At 32.1% G+C, this 21,155-nt stretch overlaps 1 protein-coding gene across 7 annotated transcripts in view; it reads right to left on the bottom strand.

Annotated features, from left to right (window-relative positions):
* The window catches only part of LOC106789462 (dorsal-ventral patterning protein Sog), a 46,583-nt gene extending 25,947 nt beyond the window's left edge, over positions 1-20,636 (bottom strand). The window contains exons 1-2 of one of the 7 annotated variants that reach the window (XM_014753722.1): positions 20,417-20,636; positions 18,600-19,097 (exon numbers count right to left, since the gene is read on the bottom strand). In XM_014753722.1, coding sequence (XP_014609208.1) covers positions 18,600-18,729 — 130 coding nt within the window. In that variant the 5' untranslated portion in view covers positions 18,730-19,097; positions 20,417-20,636. Of the gene's footprint in view, positions 1-18,599; positions 19,178-19,259; positions 19,275-20,416 lie in introns of those variants that run through there. The other 6 variants (XM_014753698.1, XM_014753681.1, XM_014753690.1 and 3 more) reach the window with 6 other exon arrangements.
* Positions 20,637-21,155: the final 519 nt, after the last annotated feature.

The following is a 21,155-nucleotide window of genomic DNA, read 5'->3' as shown; positions in this document are numbered from 1 at the left end:
GGAGTATAATATCTTCGATGACGATGACTAGAAGACTCGTACTACGACCAATGATGATGACGATGATGAGAATGATGATGATGATGATGACGACGACGAAGCATCGACCGAACTGTGAAAGATTAAACAAAAAAGAAAAAAGGAAAATGGAAATTAGAAAAAAAAAAACAAAAAAAAAAACAAAAAGAAGACTCGAGACGAGAAGGCTTTAATTTTTCTGGACGCAACACGTTAACAGAGATAAGCTTGCAAGATTCTCTCTCTCTCTCTCTCTCTCTTTCTCTCCCTCTATCTATCTCTTTCTTACTCGCGTATTCGAGTGCTAGCAGGTACGACCGGCTCGTCCTCGTGGTTTATAGATAGCCGAGACACGTAGAAAGAGAGAAAGAAAGAAAGAGAGAGAGAAAGAGAGAGACGTACGACGACGTCGAAGAAGTCGCGAGGAAAGTCGCCTACGTGTCTGCCCACTTACAGCCTCTCATCGTCTTCGTCTTCTTCGTCTGCTGTTGTGGGACTTTATAGAGAAAAATTCTGTCGAAAAAGATTCGAACGATGGCTGTCCAAGAACGACCTTATCCACTGAACGTACGTATGAACTGGCGCTACTACCTCCTTTACAACATTTTAAACAAGTTAGTTGCATAAGATGAAAAGAGTAAAAAAAACACCTGCTGCTCTTCCTTTTCTATCATTTTTAAATGGCTCCTTAGGGGAAGAACTTTGTTAAGACTTTGTATCTTTGGTCTTTGGTCTTTGGTCTTAAAAGGACACGTGCCCCAAACCTGGCAAGGTATGTCCATACCTGCTTACGTACTTAGGTACTCTGGGGAAAGAGAAAGGAAGAGAGAGAGAGAGAGAGAAAGAGAGAGAGTTGGTAGTGAGTGGCTGTATATCACCGTGCCGGCCAATCTGAAAGAGCAAACGAGAAAAAATAGCGTCCGAAAATCGAGCTGCACACGGAGCTTGTTCGAGACGAGTTGCACAGCTCGCACTTGTATCGACCACTTCCATACTCCTCCTCCTCCTCTTCCTTCTTCTTCTTCTTCTTCTTTTTCTTCTTCTACTTCTTCCTCTTCGTTGCCCCATAACGAGAAAGAGAAAAACTTCTTTTACATTTAAGACAAGAGGTTTAACAATACTCGATCCAATTGTGATTTCGAACACGAAGAATAAAAGATTAGAAATGCGAACATAAGGAAAGTGATTATCGTTATTGAAAATAATCTCATATAGATACTAGACCAGACATATCTGTAGATTATAAAAATCAAAAATAACTACTACGGTAGAATTTAAATCTCCTATGTACTGAACACTTTTCAAAGAAATATCAGAGATTGCAATGCTGCAAATTGTAAAACTTTGCTAATTCTTTGAAAAGTTTTGGTAAATATTTTTTATACTAAAAGAGTGAATAGATTTTTATGAAACTTATATTAAATTAAAGTACACTCTTTTATCTACGCGTAAAATACTTTTTCGAGTTATAAGTTTAGCATGTAAAATTCAGAAAACGTCAGAGAATACAATGCTGTAAATTGTGCATCTTTGTAATTTCTTTGAAAAGTTTTTGGGGAGGAAGGGTTGCGTATGTCTGTGTCCGAGAATGTATTCTTTTCAACATTGTTTAAATAGTAATTTGATATTCTCTATAGAATATCAAAGTATTATGTTCGATGCCTAGGAAAAACTGGAAGAATTTTTCAATTTTCGACTTCATCGGAATGCTCTTTTCATTGATAACAATGCCGAGGAATTACTAGCAATGACTGATTTCTGGCTTCGACGGTAACATATATACACATATGTATAAAACCCTCGAAATGTATGCAGCACTGAACGTGTTGCAGGTTGACACACTCGCTTAATGTTTTATTGCGAGTTCGATAACAATGTCGCTTTGTTCACTCTTTCTCTTTCACTCGTTTGCTCGAGCTCACAAGCACGCGGTTTAACTAAAGCGGCATCGGGGTTTCTGTTTAGGACCGGTATTTTCTACTTGGTCGAAATAAATTTAACTGTCACTTAAAGTCCGTAAAGAGAGCAAATAAGAAAGTGTCTTTTTCCTATTGGATACATTTTTTCTGTTAAATTTCGAAATGAAGAGAATATGTCGAATCTTACAACAGAAACAAGAAAAACCTAATTCACATCTAACCAACATAGTTGTGTATATGATCACACAAACTTAATTATTATTTTCCACGAAAATAAATATCTTCGAGTATCTCAAAAATATTTCAATAAGTTCTATTAAACAGAAAAAAAAGAAGATCGAAGAAATGAAATAAGAATGAGTTGTGCAAAAAACATGGCTCCATTGAAAGCCATCTATAACAAGGAGGTCACAAAGTCCTTGATACACCCTTAATCAGCCACGGACAAGAACTGGATGTGAAAGAAAAGAAAAATCTATAGTCGAACGGGCGCCAATCGATACCCTTCTACGTTTTCAAGTGTTCAACTTATAAGTACATATAACGAGGAAATGCGTACAAGTGAATCGTGACAAGGTCTGCTTGATCAATTCACCTATTATTCAGTAAAAATTGATTTTGATCGATTAATGTGATCCTAGCATGGTAAAAGTCAACTATTCTTTTAAATAGGAATGTGTCTGGAGGCAAGGCATTCAGAAGTAGATTGACGGGAAAGAAGTGTTCGATCTTTTGAGAGAAAGTAAAACATGCTAGAGAGGAATATATGTATAAGGAAAGAAGAAGAAGAAGAAGAAGAAGAAGAAGAAGTAGAAGAAGGGACATCAGAAAAGGAAGAAAGTGTTGAAGAAGGAAGAGAAGAAGAAAAAGAAAAAGAAAAAGAAATCGTGGTCGTTCACTGTCGTCGAGACGGCAACCGGCGATGCAATGCCGAGTGGCGAGTGCTATATATAGGCGGCCCTGAGTGTGCAAAAATCACCCTACAAAAATCTGGATCAAGGGGCCATTCACTAAGCATGCCAAGTACCGTGGTACGTCTGGTGTACCCTGTGCAGGATACACTAGTCCTCTACCACCTCCTCCCCCACTTCCTTCCCTTCTTCGTCATTTCCTTGTCATACTCCACCTCGTCGTTTGTCACAACCACTTGAAGGACGAGCCATATAAGTATATTAAAATCTAAATTAAGATCGTTACACGCGAATAAGAATATGCAAAGTTTCGATGAGATTCTCGTAAATTGAAAAAAAAAAGAATTTTTGGAATAGCCAGTTTAAAAAGAACCAATCGTTAATCGTCGATGCAATTTAGAATCTAATATACCAATTTCTATGCAAAACGAATATACAAGTACATTTCGTACATATGGGAAAAATTGGCCATGTGTTCAACTTATATTACACAAATGTATTTTATACGGATAATATACATATACCTTATTATCATAAGAGAATATTATTAGACGATTTAGTTCTCAAATATGTTTCTAACAAAATATACAATTCACGGCAGGTATCATAAAACAACAAAGATGACCGATTTCCAAAGATTGGTCAAGTAGTAAGACTGTTAGTCTTCTTTAGTATATAAACCATTGGAATGAAAATCACAGTGCATGAAATTGCCATGAATTACGAATGATAGCGGTAGCACAAGCACTGAGTCTAATATTCTCTTCTCAAGTTTATCAACTACATATTAGTATGTGTCTATGTCTCTCGATATATCAGTAAATACAAGTTTGCTTTTCCTACTTCTAACTATAAAATCGAGTTTAATATATTCTTAAGATGAAGAAAAAAAGAATGGAAAGAAATAAATACTTTTGCCCAATGCTAACAGTCTTTTCTCTATCTGTCACGATCATAAAGATGATCTATAGAATAATAAGTTACTTTAGCTTAGTCATCATTGGGTGACTTAGCGATGATATTGATCAGCATGAACCACGTCTATCATGAGAAAACTTGGAGTAGGTATATATTTGCACGTAGAACACGTCATAGTCAGATCCTTGCTACCGATACTCTCTCTTGGCTACAGGCCTGGCTGAATAAGAAGCAGAAGATGAAGAAAAAGAAGAAGATGAAGATGAAGAAGGAAAAGAAAATGAAAGAAAAAATAATAATAATAAGAAGAAGAAGAAGAAGAGTCACGGTTGAAGAGCAAACGGCCGAAAGAGAAACCTCATGGTTCTCTTCTGCCACTCGTAGAATGCGTTACTTGGTATCAGAGAGTCGGTTGTCCTGTGTATTTCGGGCGGTACGGGCCAGTGCACTACCCCTACTACTTGGACGTGTACATCTTACGTGGTATACCTTTCGCATAATAAAACTAAAGTAGAAACGCCGATCTTCATCTTTGCTCTTAGTAATAGAAAGTAAAGCTCCAATTAACATGAGAAATATATATATTTTCATATGAACAAAAGGTAAAATAATAAGGGTGCTATCCTATATCGATGAATTATATCACATCACAATAATCAAAAATCATGCTGCTTAAAGATTTTTATAGATTCGCGTGGCAGCATCGTTAAACTTGAAATTTATTCAAATTGTCTCTAAGTGTTAACAAATTATTCATTTCTATTTCTAAAGACTTAGATTTTCGTTGAAAACAATAGTAGAATAACTGTACCGAATATGAGACATTATAATATTTCTACGAGGAAAGACTGCGATGCTGCAGAAATATATATTATACTTATATTATTATATATTAATTATATATTATGGTCGTAATACAGCATTGTATCTCTAAATCAGTGTAAACATTCTTAAAAATTGTATAAAGTGTGCATCATTCGTAACTGCATATTCCATGTTTTATAACTCTAATATACATTTCCTTGAATTAATTAATAATCGAACATTCTAATATAATTTACTAATATTGAAAATTATTTAAACTAAAATACATTTGTTTCAACTTTCCTGACCAATTATAACTTCGAGTTGATAATTTTCATATTAATAAATTATCAGATTGAAATTGTATTTAGTACCTATATTTTACATGTAATTTTACATGCTTAAATATACATAAAAATGAATGAATCAAACAATAAGGAGCTTTCATATTCAGTGCCGTTACCCTATATCGTAAAGCGTACCTTAATATCTTTTAATCAAGATGTTGATTACCACGTCATACACATTTTCATTCCTCTTTCTTGGAAATCATTTTTATAAAGAAATCACGCAATCATCATCAATTCGCTCGAATTTTCTTAAGGAAATCCTGAAAGAGAAGAGAGAGTCCATTTCGTTTCTTACAAATGCTAATAAATCGGGGGCACCAACTCAGAGATTCCTTGTAATTTTGTACTTGTTGTAAACTTCTCCATCTCTCTCACACTCTCTCTCTCTTTCTCTTATTCTTTCTTTCTTTCTTATACCGTGAAGGGTCTGAGAGACTACGGGGTCGTCAGTCATCGTACTTTAGAGTCAACATTAATACTCTCGCTCTTTCCTCAGTCTTGCATCTGCCCGACTGGTCGTGTTAAATAACTCGAATGATCGCGAAGGATTTAGCCGTCACGCGTTCCGCTCTTTATAGTAAAAGCGTCGGCGTGCGTAAAGCATAGAATGCGCTCTACGTTAAACACAAAAACGTCCGAAAATAAAAGCCCTATCTTTCTGGTTATTCCATCGCGTTCCACAACCTAAAACAATTTACCTAATTTTTCCAATTTTTTAATCTTCGATAAAGAGGAAAGAGAAATTAAAAAAAAAAAACATAAAAATGAAGTTTTCTTAATGTTAGAATTGATGTACTACAAGAAATCAGAGTAAGTTGATATAAGGGTGGTTTGATACAATGAAATTATCTGAACATTGTATAAGAGAAGAAAGATATAGTGATCAAAGTTACAAAATTTGATCGGGCAACCATTTTGGCAGATTATGCTATCATGTGACAACGACTCTCTTGAAATAAATTTAGATTTCTGTTGACTATTGTATTAATTACAATACACAATTCGATAAAATGATCAATTAAAGAAATTGGATATAATGTTAACAATTGTTTGCTTCATTTATGTTTTACTTTAAAATAAATAAAAATTTAGAATGATCGCTTTGCCGTATTTTTCCTTATACGTAGCTTGATCAGTATTAGATATTTTAAGTTTGTTCTTTATCTATACAGAGTGTTGCACTATTGTAGGAGAAAAATTCTAATAGCTAAAACAATTTTTCCTCAAAGACAGACACCTTTTTACGAGATTTCAAAGTAGTCAATGTTTCTTTAATCCTATGCTACATTGTAAATAATAGTATAAAGAAAATATGATGTAAATTTAATTAAAATCGATTCTGTAATTCCCGAGATATATATATATATATACTACACCAATTTGAAAAAAAAATAATGTAAAAAGAAAATACCACGTCAATGTCTGATATAACATAGTCCCTTATATTATCTACCGCGTTCGTTTAAAATTTTAATAACTTAGATAATATTCGAAATATTGGCAAATGATTAAATTCTTCAAATATTCTTTAAAAGTACTATTAAAAAAAAAGACAATTTCAATTATTTGTATGTAATATACTTTTAAGTAAAGAATTCGAAATGAAATTAAAACAAAAATAAAAAGAAAAATGTAACATTAATGAACGTATCAACTTGTTTGAAATTTTTCTATATCAATGAAACAATAAACTGGGTGTACCTATCTAACGGACGATTATATAGAATAAACATTTGATTTGAAGACTAAAAGTCTATACATTTAAAGCAAGCACGACATATTCGCGACATATTCTATCGTGTACGCCTACGTGATGTCATGCCCGCGTCAGAAATGCCGACCTTGCGGCTGTGGCTTTAAGTCAGTGCACGCGTAATGCGATGCATTCATATTGGCCAAGCCTTTCGACCGATCCCTCCTTACTTCAAGCTCCAACTGATAAGCATTGGTTACGATGAGCAAGCTGCCTTCTCCTAAGCTTATGATACTTACCTAAGGAATGAACATATATAAGCATGTATAAATAACAATAAGTATAATAATAGAGGACCCAAGAAATGAATGAGACTCTTCTATCTGCATACAACCAATCCACCATCTATCTTTTTCTTTTATGTTCAATTCATTCATCATCTAGCATTTTTTTATTCTGATCAACGGAAAAAATATAAATGATGCACCCTTTTTTTATTATACTTAAATCATAGATCATTACAGAATGATCAAGAATTATTTCTCTTCAGAGAACAAATCCCAGTAAACAAAAAGAAGTCTGAAACTGAGTTACGTTAACCGAGATTTGTTATGTCGTATCTTTACTGATGTATTCTGCAGCCGAATGTTTCGATTCAATAGATCGATTTGCAACTGAACGATACGAAACAGAAATTCATTCGATTCGAGCGATTTCAAAAGCTTTCGTGTTATTAAGAAATTTTTCAAAACAATATTAAGATGTGCATTAGTAGGTAACTTGTACGCTAACAGTCTCTCAAAAGCATGGTTTCTATTTGAAACAGTTTCTACTGTTTTATATCGAAATTTAAGCGCATATAATAAACTAACTTATTTCATTAAACTTCAGTAAAACTGAAAATACTGATATTAAATATAAAATTATAGTAACATTCACACACTAAATAATACTAAAAGTGTGTGTTATTTTAATATAAGAGATATCACAGATATTTTGAAATAAAAATATAATATAGTATTATTTATTTTGTTATAAAACATTGAAGATTTTTTCAATGAAATATACAGGCGTTAAAATTTGAATTATAATCTAATAAACATTCCGACACACTTATTAGCCGATTCAATGGAAAAAAAATAACGCCAATTATTAAGAATAATAAAAAAAAATGTTATTTTTTCCCATGAAAACTTAGGAATATTTTAGAAAAATATTTTCGAACGAAAAAGGACAAGGTATTGTAAAGTTTTCCTTTGAAAGAACGAGTTCAACGGTGTGAAGATGGACGCCGTGAATAAAGTCGATAATGAATAATACATGTGTGTGCAAGGCATTGGAAGAGAACCTCCGTTGGAATTAATCGGATCGATCGATCGATCGATTGATCGGCTACTAAGAATAAGGAAAAGACTGCGAACGATTCGATCCAAGGTTACGAATCGAGATCGTTCAACCGATATATATATATTTCTTTGAACATTTACGATATAGGATCTCTTAAGTTTTTTTAACTTACCCTATGAAATATATACAAAATTAATCATTAATTTCAATATCATTTTGTTTTCATTTCATTTTGTGTTAGTTTTTTCAAAAAGAAATTCTATTCATTAACAAATAGAACACGTCGCGTTTGCATAAATTGTTAATATCGTTAAATACTTCGGTATTATACTTCGCAGTGGTTAGCAACCAACGTCGAGACAAATTCCATACGATCGAAGAACACCATTCTTGACCGTGGATTAACCAAGTTACGCGGAATTCCTTTAGAAAAGTTGATTACTGCACGCATTACTCAAACTTCCGAATAAACATGTTTACCCACATGATTCTTGGTATCTTTCATAGCAACAGATGGTAGATAGAGAATCTCTAAGCCAATCTTAGATTGTAATTTAGAGATGTTAATATCTTTTTTTATTCAATCGTAAACCTTGAATCTCTTCCTTAAGGAATCTTTACTTCTCTTATTGCTAGTTATTATCATTGAAATGTGAAGTATATAACGAGGAAATAAAAGTAAATCCAAGAATAAGACACACTCAGGCATAAACATTTACGAAAGATTCTCTTCGATTTTTAAGAAAAATTATAGAATTTAGTTGAGTTTAATTAATGTAATCCGTGATAATATGAAAGACCGGCTTTTATTTGACAAACGACGATAAATAAACCAATAAGAGACATTCGCGCGATTAACGTTTATTTTTCAAGAAATTTATTTATTAGGAATTTCACATTAAATATATTTCCTTCATATTATTTCGTAAAGCAAGAAAACGCATACGAGAGAGAATTTGATAATTCGATTTTTGTTTATTAAAGTCATTTAAACTTAACATCCGCTTAAACCTATCACGCAATAATGTCAAGCTCTCGTGCACACTTATTGCTAGTAATAAAAAAAAAAAGAGAAGAGGAAGACAATCCATACGACAATCTGTATGACGTAGACGTATGGTATTAATATTCGAAAAGAACGCAATATAACGATACAGTGAACAATAAGTCAGTGGGTTTTTTTCGCGATTATCCCGATGACTCTTTATATTCGTTACAATTGAACACTATTTCAATGCTTCATTTTCATTCGTTTTAGTTTTTTTTTCTAATTGTAAATATATTGTTTCTATCATTAGTAGAGACACTATGATTACTATAATTACAAATCGATTTGTGTAATATTTGTTTAATTAAAATTGTTTACCAAATTAATTTAATCTAGTTCATGCGATAGCCAATTTAAACACAGATTAGAAATCTTTTTGATTGTTTTATTTCAGACATCCTGGAAGGAAGTTATTGTGTACACCGATGTTTATTACGCGTCATTTTCAATTCAATCAATAGATAAAATAAAAAAATAAAATATATGTTAATAATTTTTCTAACTTTAGAGAAACAAATTTCCAAAAATCGCATTTTATTTTTTTGATTAAAGTGATATTATACCTTAAAACTACAAAATTTCATTTTAATCTTAAAAATAAACAATATAACAACATTTTTTAAAAAATATTAATTACGCTTAATACTATAATAAATAAGCCATTACATTGTAAAACAACAACGAGAAATAAATCATGTTTCTTGTAATTAAAATCTTCAAATTAAATATACTCTACTCAATTTAAAAGAAAAGAAAAAAAAGTACTGAATAAAACCAATCTCATGATAACATTTATAAATACTTTGTTTTCATTTTTACTGTAATCACATATAAATGTCTCGAACAATTCAATTGGTTTAACACTCTAATTAGTTAGCTGAATCACACTTGTGATTTTCAACGGAAGTTTAAAAAAAGTATAACGAAGGTGAAAATTGGTTTGTATTATTTTCTCTCTCTCTCTCTCTCCTTTTCTTTTTCTTTCTTTTAACGTTTGTGTATCTCTGTCTCTGTGCAAATGAAAAGCTACATCTTCTCAGTCTTGGAAGAGGAGAAGACACTATGTATATATTTAGACGGACTGCAGACACAAAACGACTCAGCACCTTTACTGCAATTTCTTTGCTTTTTACTGTTTTCTTCAATCTTCTTCTCTTAACATCCTATCTCTTTAAAAAACATTAGTTAAATGGTAGTTAGATCGATTGAGAATTCGTTGACACTGAAGTTATAGTGTACGATGATAAATGGTTTTGTTAAGTGTTCCATTCTAACCGGATGGGGCACGGCAGGATATACGATGCAATTCGTGTGTTTCTATTACTTCCCATACGATAAGAGGTGTGGTCGAGATCGGATGTATTTCGACTCAGACTAGGTACTCTACACGTACTATACTAATAAATCTCAACTCTAGTTGCAACAAACAAAAGGACTATTTTTTGTATGTAGATAAATATAGGTAGGTAAATAAAAGGTGAAGTTAAATTGTAGAATTAAATGTGGACGTATAGATAAATCTTTATTTTACGTTTTAAATATTAGTTTGGGGTGCAGAAATAATTACGGTCGTCTTTACTAATTCATAATGACAACTGATTTTTATCTTTAGATTTTATTTAGTTGTGGATAATGTGTAATACGCCATTGTAACGAGTAGAATATATTATCGTTTTTACTATTCAATATTCTGGAATTTAAGTTGTTCAATTAATAATACCAACAACAACAAAACTATAAATTCTCTCGACTTAATTGTATAAGTTTAAATTGATTGTGAAGACGTTAAGCAGCAGACATTCTTTAGACATTGGTAATAATAATTTATATGCCATCATTAAAATGTAAAACATACCGTGAGTTTACAAAGGAACTGTAAATTCAATAATTGTTCAACATTTAATTCATATACATCTTTAAGATTAATTTTTTTTTCTGCATAACTATTTCGATCAATTTTTTTGACGTTCGAATACAAATATCTTGGAAATAATTGTTAAAAACTAATTTCTCTCTGTTTAACGTTATTTTTAGACAAATTTCAAAAGGTGTCTATTGACACCTGAAGAAATAGAAATATTAAGATACGATCTTTAGAAATCGTAATTATTCCTGCCCTAATCTAATATAAAGTCCCTAGTTAACTAACAGTAGACCAGAAAGAGACAAAAAAAAACCGATTAGAATCTGGAGAGGGGGTAAGGTGAAAGGGACGTAGCTTTAAACTTCATCATTCTAAAATTACGAAGCTCTTATTTGTTGTATTTATTCCTTTTAATGAAACTCTCGGTGAATTCTCAGGTCTTTTAACTTCGGATCGTTTGCATCGTGGTGCATTTAAATGAACATCGTGGAAAGAGACAGCTGCCCTGCCTGTGACTCTTCGAGATTCTCAGAGAAGACCTTCTCTCTCCGCCCGTACGTTTATGTACGAAGGCATAAATCTAGCAAGAACGCAAGCAAGGACTTTCTTCTCGACGGCTATATCCTCGTTTTGTCATACAACAGGCGCCGTACATTAATCTGTGACGTTAGAGGCTACAGAATTATTCGATTGAACATTTTTTCTCTCTAATACTTTATTCATTTGTTTTTCTTTTTCTTAATTAAACGGATCAATTTTGAACAATCAAATTATCGAAAAGTTTTCCATTTTATAATTGAGCTTAATGAATGAATGAATGAAAAAACACGTGAAAGATGAGTAACACTACTGTATTCTGATAAACATTACATATCCTAGATTTCCTCTTTTTTTTAATACTGTGAATTTCTCTGATCTCGATCGTGAAATAAAAGTTCAAAAAAATGAATAAGTATGGTTGTGTTTAGAGAGAGATTAAAGGAAGGTACCGCTAGTCGTCAAACGTATTTGTACTTCGTCTGGATGTTCTCAGCGTTTACGGCACGCTAACAAGTTTTATTAGGGAAACGTTAGAGGCTGATGAAAAAGAGAAAAAAATAAAAATTGCTTCTCTCTCTCTTTCTCTCTCTATCTTTTTCTTTTTTTTTCTTTCTTTGTTTCTTCCTCGTTTGAAAGGCAGCAAGCTGGTAGAAACCGTCAACATTTTTAATCGTTATTTCTGTTCATCCAAGATAAATCCAAGTATCCATCCTATCTTAGGCGCCAATGGTGAAATTTCTTATTGCGTAATTTTACGAAGGGTTACAAACTATTAAACGCCACTTGGACACCGTAAATCTTTCCTTTCTCCGAGTCGGATCTTCAATCTTCGAGTGCAATTACCAGAGCAAAGTAGATCGCGACCAGATACGACACAACCACAGTGGGAGGAGGATATATACCACAAGGTAGGATAAAGCGACCTTCTACTTGTTGCAATTACCAGACGTTATACTTACAAACACAAGTCCTAATTACTGTGATTACTCAAATTGGTATCAAGATAAATTTATGAGCTTGCGTTGCAAATGATAAATTAGGAATACCCTATGTAACTTTGTAAAAATACAACAAATAAGGAACCTTTATTTTGTTGTTATTGTACAAAAGCATTGTTGTTGCATTGTATACACCGTGTGAACCATTCCCTCTACTTATGTTTTTTCTCTTTTTCAATCTCCCACACATGCATCGAATTACAATGACTACTACGTCGAGTTGAATCCTTGATACATTTTCATCTGAATTTTATTGAGAATAAAAAGGAATAATAAATTACGGATTTAATTTTTCATCGATTTTTACGATAGAATTCAATTAACGTTAACAAACAATATTAATTTCAACATCGATCGTTAACATTTTAATACAATTATTCATCAATTGCATCAAATTACGTAAAAAAATTACCAACTCTCAATGATTTGAAATAAATTTAAAATAGTGATTGTAATTTCAAAAAAAAAAAAAGAAACTTTATTCGTAATTTTTGTCGAGAATTGATTGTACATTTCTATATTAATAAAAAAAGAAAATGTAATAGTAAATAGTACAAGTGTGGTTTTAAAAAACATTTGGACAAAATTAATAAATTTCAAATGGAACTATAGCTTGATAATTTAATGTAAAAATTATTCTATGAATTGGTAATATTTTGCGAAATAAAAAATCACGAAATCATAAAGATCCGTATTATATATATTAGATAATTTGTAGTAATTTGAAGGGTTCGATTGAAAAGAGAAAAAGAATATAACAGACACGTATTTTTATATTGCGTTATAAATGACTACTCTACTCCTTTTTTTAGTTCCTGAGAATATACATATATTGATATAAATAAACTCGTGACGACTCTGTACAAACACTGTGGCAGACAAAGGAACGATATCTAAAAATAACTAAGTCGACGATTTAAAATTGTCCTTCTTTGCGAACCATCGACAAGCTTTCTCGAGAAGAACGTAACGCATTGCCAAACCCAAGAGCACGAGTTTCGTTTTCTTGCACCACGTGCTGCATGTTTATATTTCTTGATAAATAGAATCACATGCAATAAATTATTCAGTCTCAAATGTAGAAGACATCAAAAAAAATAGCGAAATCCCTTCTACTGTTAATGAAATAATGTTAGAAAGATATCCGTAAATCAAATGATTGTCTAATATCAAATAGGTATTCTCCCTTGTCAGGTACATATTTTTTAGACTGATAATATCACTTAATAAATCTAAAATAAAATTATAGCTAGGTAGTTTTAATATTTGTATAATCTAAGAGTTGATCTATGGGTTGGTAATTTTTTTGTAAATAAAAATCATAAAATCATACAATCCGGATTGTATTTAAATAATTTTAATTAATTTCTAAGATTTGTAAAGTTTTGCATAACTTGATCCAAATTAGAACAATTTTTTTCAATTTCTTTCGATTCAAATGAATTGTGATTATATAATACATTTCCACTTATTAAATATTTCCATGCAATCTTTTTATATATTTTCCAGTTAGCTGTAATTGACGAGTATACTTGTCGTACGGAATAAGTAGTTGCCATTTGCTATTTAAACAGTTAGTATCATATTATATATCTAAATGAATAATACTTATGTTTTTTATATTAAAAATGACAACATTATTTATTTACCAATTCAATAAATTCCCCATCCTTTATTAAAGAAAATGAATTATCTAATATTAGCAACCAATTTTTATTCGTTAATATAATAATTTTACTGTTCATAAATAACTGAGAGAAATATAAATATAAACTTGAAAGATTATATATATGAAGTTCCACTTAACCTTTTATAATTTTTTTCCATTTTTTATTGAATATTTTTTTTGTTTAAATTATCCAATCCACAGATGTACCTTCAACTAGTAAAAATTATTTAACTATATTCTCATGATGAATTTCTCAAATGTTTAGAGATCCTAAGAGTACAAAACAGAAATTCTATAAATAAATTTCAAAGCATACGAACTAAAATCATCGTAGACTCTCCGTCTCGTTTCGTTTCTGAAAGTTAGTTCCTCGGAGAAAGGCGCTTGAGAGAGCTGTGATGATGATTTACCTATTTAAAAGACACGCATTGGCTTACTAAACTTCTTTAACGGACAACGGCCGCGTTGTATTCGTGGCTGCGGCCAATTAGCCGCGAATCTTGTTAAAAGGATCGCGAAACGAGGAAAAAGAAGAGAGAGAGAGTGAGAGAGTAACAAAGAAAGAGAAAGAAAGAAAGAAAGAAAGAAAGAAAGAAAAAGAGAGAGAGAAACACGTGAATAAGGTCCATTTACGTGGGTAGTCTTTAAAAACAGAATGTTCAACTTGATTATTACGAGTTAATCTCGAAAAGTTTAGCTTAAAACTCGTGTCATTTATAATCACTTTATTTGCTTGAAGTAATATTCAGATGTGAAGCTTATAATCAATAATCTCTTACCGGTTGTTCCATATCCGGGATATGTTGCTCCGTGTGAGGTCAATACGATCGTGGTGAGACATTAAGCCTAGTTGCAGGGAAACTCGACAACGACGACGACGACGTTTACCGTCGGCAAAAGCTGGTAATAAAGACTAATTGAGATTAGCACTGGCTTTACTTGCACACAGGTTTGTAAGTGTTAAAAAGGTGATCTTGGAAGAAACTGTTGGAAGTAGGTAGTGATATAGCGTCTTTGGTATTAAGCCGACATACTGAATTCTCTTTGAAATGAAATCTTTCCACGGTATCCCCTTTCGAAAGCTACGCATGTTCATCTTATAGTAAATGTTAAAACTTGTGTGACTCGCAGAGAGACATGACCAATTTAGGTATTCCATTCTCTCCGTGTTATTCTTACGTCCGTTTCTGTAAGTAAGGATAGCCAAAAAACAAGAGACAACTTATAAGGATATCATCAGGGTCGACAGGTAGCCGTACACTTACCCTGACGGCCACCAGAAATCAATCAAGGTAGCACTCGTACAAGTAACCATACCTACTCTTTACTTATATATGTTGTTTCTATTAACTTGATCAATAAGTAATGTCTATACCTTTTTATATTTTTTATATTGCAATAAACAATGTTAGAGTATTTCATTTTATTGAATCTATTAGAGTATTTTATTATATCTAAAACTATTGATAAGTATACTACGAAAAATACTAATATAAAAATACCAATAAAAATAATAGTAAAAATGTTGTTCCTGTTCATTCAGACGTAAAATACTAATTTTATTTCTGCTCATACAAATTATTAATGATGTTTATATATGTACAAGTAACAAGAAATAGTATTTATTACTTAAATACAGAATAATATAATTTTCAACATTACTTATCAATTAATTTAATATATCAACATAAATTTTTATATTTTCATTTCTATTATAATTTGACCAATAAATGATTGTATTTTTTATGAAAAATGTTTAGTATTTTATATATATTAAAATAAACGAATCTTGTATTTTTTGTATATTTTGAAAATTCCTACATTACTTATTTGCTATAATTATAATTTCGAATTATCGATTGTTTCGAATTATTGAATAAGAACAAGTTATTTCCTGGGAATTCGATCTGAATTAACTGCGCAGTAAGTCAGAGTGTAAAGCATTCTTAAAACACATTTACGAGAGTTAAATGATACATTTTTATCAGCCCCTATTAACTCCTCATGTTGACATAAACTTTTCTACAATGTATGCGACTTCTTTTCTTTTCTGCATATAATTCGAAATCACTCGCGCGAACACGATTGAAATGACAACGATAATTAAAGAATGTTTGTAAAAAAAATACTACAAATGGGCAATTAAAACATATAGTTTTTTTTTGTTTATAATATTATGTTCTGCTTACCAATATATAAAAGCTGTAGTAAAAAACTTAAAGGAAATATTTTCCTGTGTGAATAGTTATTAACGTTAAAAGATGATATCACCGATACGTCCAACATTACCTTTGTAGGAAACAATGTAAGTACCAATTAAGTGTCAGTTAATTGTTTTTTATCTGACAATGAGAACAAATAGGATTGGCACTTATAGCATTTAAATATCTAAATGATGACACATTTAGTTTTTTTTTAACTACTAACAATAAAAATATCACATACAGGGTTTTTTATTTACTTGAACTACTTGAACTATATTAATGGAAAAATATAAAATTTAGTGATGACTTATGTTTATTGTATTCTTAATTATGTTTAGTAAAATTAAAACAAATGAAATTGTGTAAATAATTCAATCCCCTTGAAAAGTTTGATTCTTTCTTAATGAAAATTTAGATTGTTAACATTCACTTAAAGGATTTGCTATCAGGACTCGTTAATTATTTACAAAATGTAACAATAAAAGTAATCTTGAAAAGAAAATAAATTCGGACTAGAATATTCAATCCTCCTATAAAACGTGGTTAATTAGTTCCGCATTATATGTAAACAATGTTTTTAAAAGGCCATAAAAATAATCACAAATTCGTGTTATATAAAATGAATTCGTGTTAAATAGAAACCATGTTATAAAAATAACATACCATAGAAGAGAAATCGCAATTTTTGGATCGTTTTATATTGTAACCATGTTTTAAGAGTATCGCGTTGAGTACATTCATTTCGATCGATTAAATTATCCTTTATAGACGTTAGAAAATTCGTCGAAGAAATTTTCTTTTCGTAGAACGAGATAGAAATGTCGCGAATTCATAAAGCCGATATGCAGAGGCATTAACTCGTTCTAACATCTGGGTCATCTCGAAGTGTTTAAGCACCGGTACGTTACTTCCTGGCACATTACTTCATCCACGACCGGTCTCGTGTCGCTCGGTTCTTATCCACAAAGAAAGATTAGGAATATACTATACGAATTTGTTGAAATTCTTTCCAAACTACTATAAAATTCTGTTAAAAAAGAAATAAGAAAGAAAAAAAAACAAATAACAAAGAAGAAATATAATAAGAGTAAAGTATTAGATTGGTGTCAAAATGATAGCATTTTTTATTATTTTAATTTTTCTGCCTATTTTTACCTAATTACCTTTTATCTAATCGTGATCCTAAAATACATTATTGTAAAGGATAAAATTAATATTATTGACATTGGCTAATATTATTATTTTCATAGTTTAGTATTGATCTTAATTTAATTGTGGGGAAAAAATTCCTGTGATTTTATTGTACGAACTTAAATTGAGATGTACATTAACAGAAACTGTTTGAAATATAAACCATGCTTTTGACTAAGAAACCGTAAAAATGTACAACATACAATTCAACATTAATTCGAAATTTCGTGATATTAATGGAAGACTTGAAAGTGAGTACAAAGTAGCAGACATCAATTAACTATTGATTAAAGGTTATTATTAAAACTAACCCAAGTACAGATTATCACGAAAAGTCAGGAAAAAATTCAATATACTAATCATTCAACGTTAATTAAACATTGGAGACATATACATCTTCACAAATGGGATACTAAAAAATTGTAATTAAATTGATAATAGATATATTTCCAAGAGATTCCAAAGGGGACCTCAAATAACTCATCCAAAGATCAGTACAATGACAAAATCACTAGTTTAAATGATACGCTTAGTAGGAGAATTTTCGTGTAAGGGATCAATGCAACACTATACCCATTTCAAACGGAGTTAGATTAACACACGTCACACGCACAAAAAGAAAGAGAAAGAAAATGAAAGAGATAGAGAGAGAGAGAGAGAGAGAGATAAATAAAAGGCTTGAAAGAGAGTGAGGACAGAACGAATGCGAATGCACCGATACATTCCCGCGTGTCATGCGACACCGACTCAAGGTTTACGATCGCTCCGTTTCCCGCCTTTTTCACGCGGTTCTTGTTACGTAAAAGCATCTCGAGTGTAGTCTCTCAACTCGAGATAGAGAGAAAGAAAAAAAAAACGAGAGAGAGAGAGAGAGAGAGAGAAAAAGAGAGAGAGAGAGACGTTCTCGATATTTTCGAACGTTCTCAAGCTTTAAAAGGAAAGGTGAAAAGTAACGCCAGTCTTGATGATGTTTATGTTGAAATCAAAATATAACTAATCGAGATCGAAATAACCAATCATACTCAAATTGTTTTACCTATCATTTGATATAACCCTGGCATTAGAGATTTCTATTTTTTTTTTCAACAAATTTTATTAAAATATAAAAGAGAAAGAAAAACTTACCGGCAGCTCTATGTGGTCTTCTGGCCCAATCATCCTCCATCAAAGGTGCGACTCTTCGTGCACGTAGGGTCGAAGGACAAAAAAGAACGATTAGAAAGATCGTCAACAATAGGCCACCGTGAAAATGCATCTTGTTGTAAATGTTTTTAATGTCTTTTATATATCACACCCTGTTTATATTTTTTCTTTTTTCTTTTTCTTCTTTTTGTTTCTCCTATCACTATAGTACTATGCACATATACATAGACACAAAGTTGCACTGAGAATTCTAACACAGAGTCTGGTCCTCCTCTTTCTCTTAGAAACGTCTCTTCCCCCCCTTTATCGTGCTTGTATCACTCTTTCTCTTTCTTTCTTTTAGCTGGCACTCGTGCGATACCTCCTCTCAACGCATATAGTGCCTTCTTCCGTCTCTTTTCCTCTCACTATTTAACTATCTTCCTCTTCCTCTCGTCTCTTTCCGCAGAACCGCTGCACTGGTCTATTAACGACCGTTCACTGCACAAAACTTTCTGCACTGTAGTCGCACACTCTTAATATGTATATGTATGTTATATATGCGGTATGTTTGTGGGTGTCTGCATGTATTAGTGTATATGTATATATCTATATGCCCTCTCTCTCTCTCTTTCTCTATCTCTCTTTCTCTTTCCCTCTTACCTCTCTCTTATTTTCCTCAGTACGAAAAAAGGAAAAGCACACAAGAGGGAAAAATTAAAGAGTTAATAAGAGAAAAAGAGAGAGAGAGAATAAAAAAAATAAAAAAAGAGAAATAGAGAGGCTCGTCCCTCTTAGGCGAATCTCGTCAACGAGCACGCGATAACGATTGAGAGAAAACGAGCCGGTTGAAAGAAACCTCTAGCAGTGTAATATTTATTGCAGATAACGAACGTTGCCGTGCAAGAAGACACACACACACACACACTCTTTCATACACATACACATTTAGATATATACATATACACACACAGAGAAAAAGAGAGAGAGAGAGAGACAGAGTGAGAAAAAGAAAAAGAAAAAGAGAGAGAGACCAATTGGAAGGAGCCGTCGAACGCAACGCGCATCATCCGCTATATGCTTAATGGGTTAAGGTACACGCATGTTCCTTCTTCTTACTCTTCTCTCCTTTTATATACTCGCGATGGCTAAACCCGTCGTCGTCTTCGTCGTCTTCGTCTTCCTCGGCGTCGTGTTAGGTACGAACTTTTCTACTTCGAACTACTGCATTTTATAAGATGCAACGACTACTACGACGACAACAACAACGATGAAAACGAAGAGGATGACGAGGAAATAGCAGACGTCGTTGGCACTTGTCGTCTATCTTCGTATACCGTACCTTCTTCGTTCACGTCCGGGTATTTCTCTGTTTCTTCGTCTCTCTATCTCTCTATCTCTCTTTCTCTTTCGTTATATTCTCTATCTCGTTATGTTCCAGACGCCGCGCCAGTATGCAATTGATATCGCGAAAGGTAAGATCAAAGTAACATGTGCAAAGTACAACTCAAAACTCCCGCCATTTCTTTGCAAATTTTTTCTTTCCCTCTCTATATTTCTTCTCTCTCTCTCTCTCTCTCTCTCTCTCTCTCTCTCTCTCTCTCTCTCTCTCTCTCTACCTTTTTCTATAATTTGTAAAACTTATTATTTCTCTCTTTTTTTTTTTTTGGTTTTTATTTTTGACTAAAAGTATATTTTATGTATTTAATATTATATATATATATATAGATATGTATATGTATATATATATATAGATATGTATATGTATATATATATATATATATACATATACATATATATATATATGTTTATATATATACCTCCACCCTCTTCTCCTTACGGAGCAACGCACAACGGTGCGCATCTGACACGGGCGACGCGTGACCGCCGTGACTGAGTGATCGTGAGTGACTGAGTGAGTTGGTCTCTCGAAACTGGTGGGAGAAGGCGAGGAGCAAACACGAGCGCACTCCTCTCTCTCTCTCTCTCTCTCTCTCTCTCTCTCTCTCTGCGCGATCGTCGTTCGTCGTCTCAAGTTCTCTCACTCTCTCTCTCTCTCTCTCTCTGTTTCTCTCTCTCAGTTTATCTCTCTTTTGCAAATATCTATCTATCTATCCTCTTTCTCTTTCTCTCTTCAAATCTTCTCCTCAACATATACGTTATCCTTCACACTTTGATAGAATCTCTAGAGAAAAAAAAAAAAAGAGAAAAAAGAAAAAAAGAGAAAAAAGAAAAAAAGAAAAAACTGGCACTTTTACACGATGACACGTTCTATCAAACGCGAATTCTAACTTAACAACGTTTTTTCTATATATCTCACGGTGTATTTTTATAAAAGAAAAAAAAAAAAAAAAAAAAAAAAAGAGAAAGAAAAAAAAAAGAAAAAGAGAAGGAGGAAGAAGAAGATCAAGTTCCCTTTTTTTTTCTATCTCTCTCTCTCTCTCTCTCTCTCTCTCTCTCTCTCTCTTCTTCCTTTATCTTTCACTATATATATATTTATATATATTATATATAGTGAAAGGGTTGAAGAATAAGAATAAAAAGGAAAATAGATATAGA

Source organism: Polistes canadensis, unplaced genomic scaffold (genome assembly GCF_001313835.1).
Source record: "Polistes canadensis isolate GaletaPanama2010 unplaced genomic scaffold, ASM131383v1 scaffold_6, whole genome shotgun sequence".
Lineage (NCBI taxonomy): Eukaryota > Metazoa > Arthropoda > Insecta > Hymenoptera > Vespidae > Polistes > Polistes canadensis.
The sequence above is the reverse complement of the archived record's forward strand: the minus strand, read 5'-3'. Positions and strand labels throughout refer to the sequence as shown.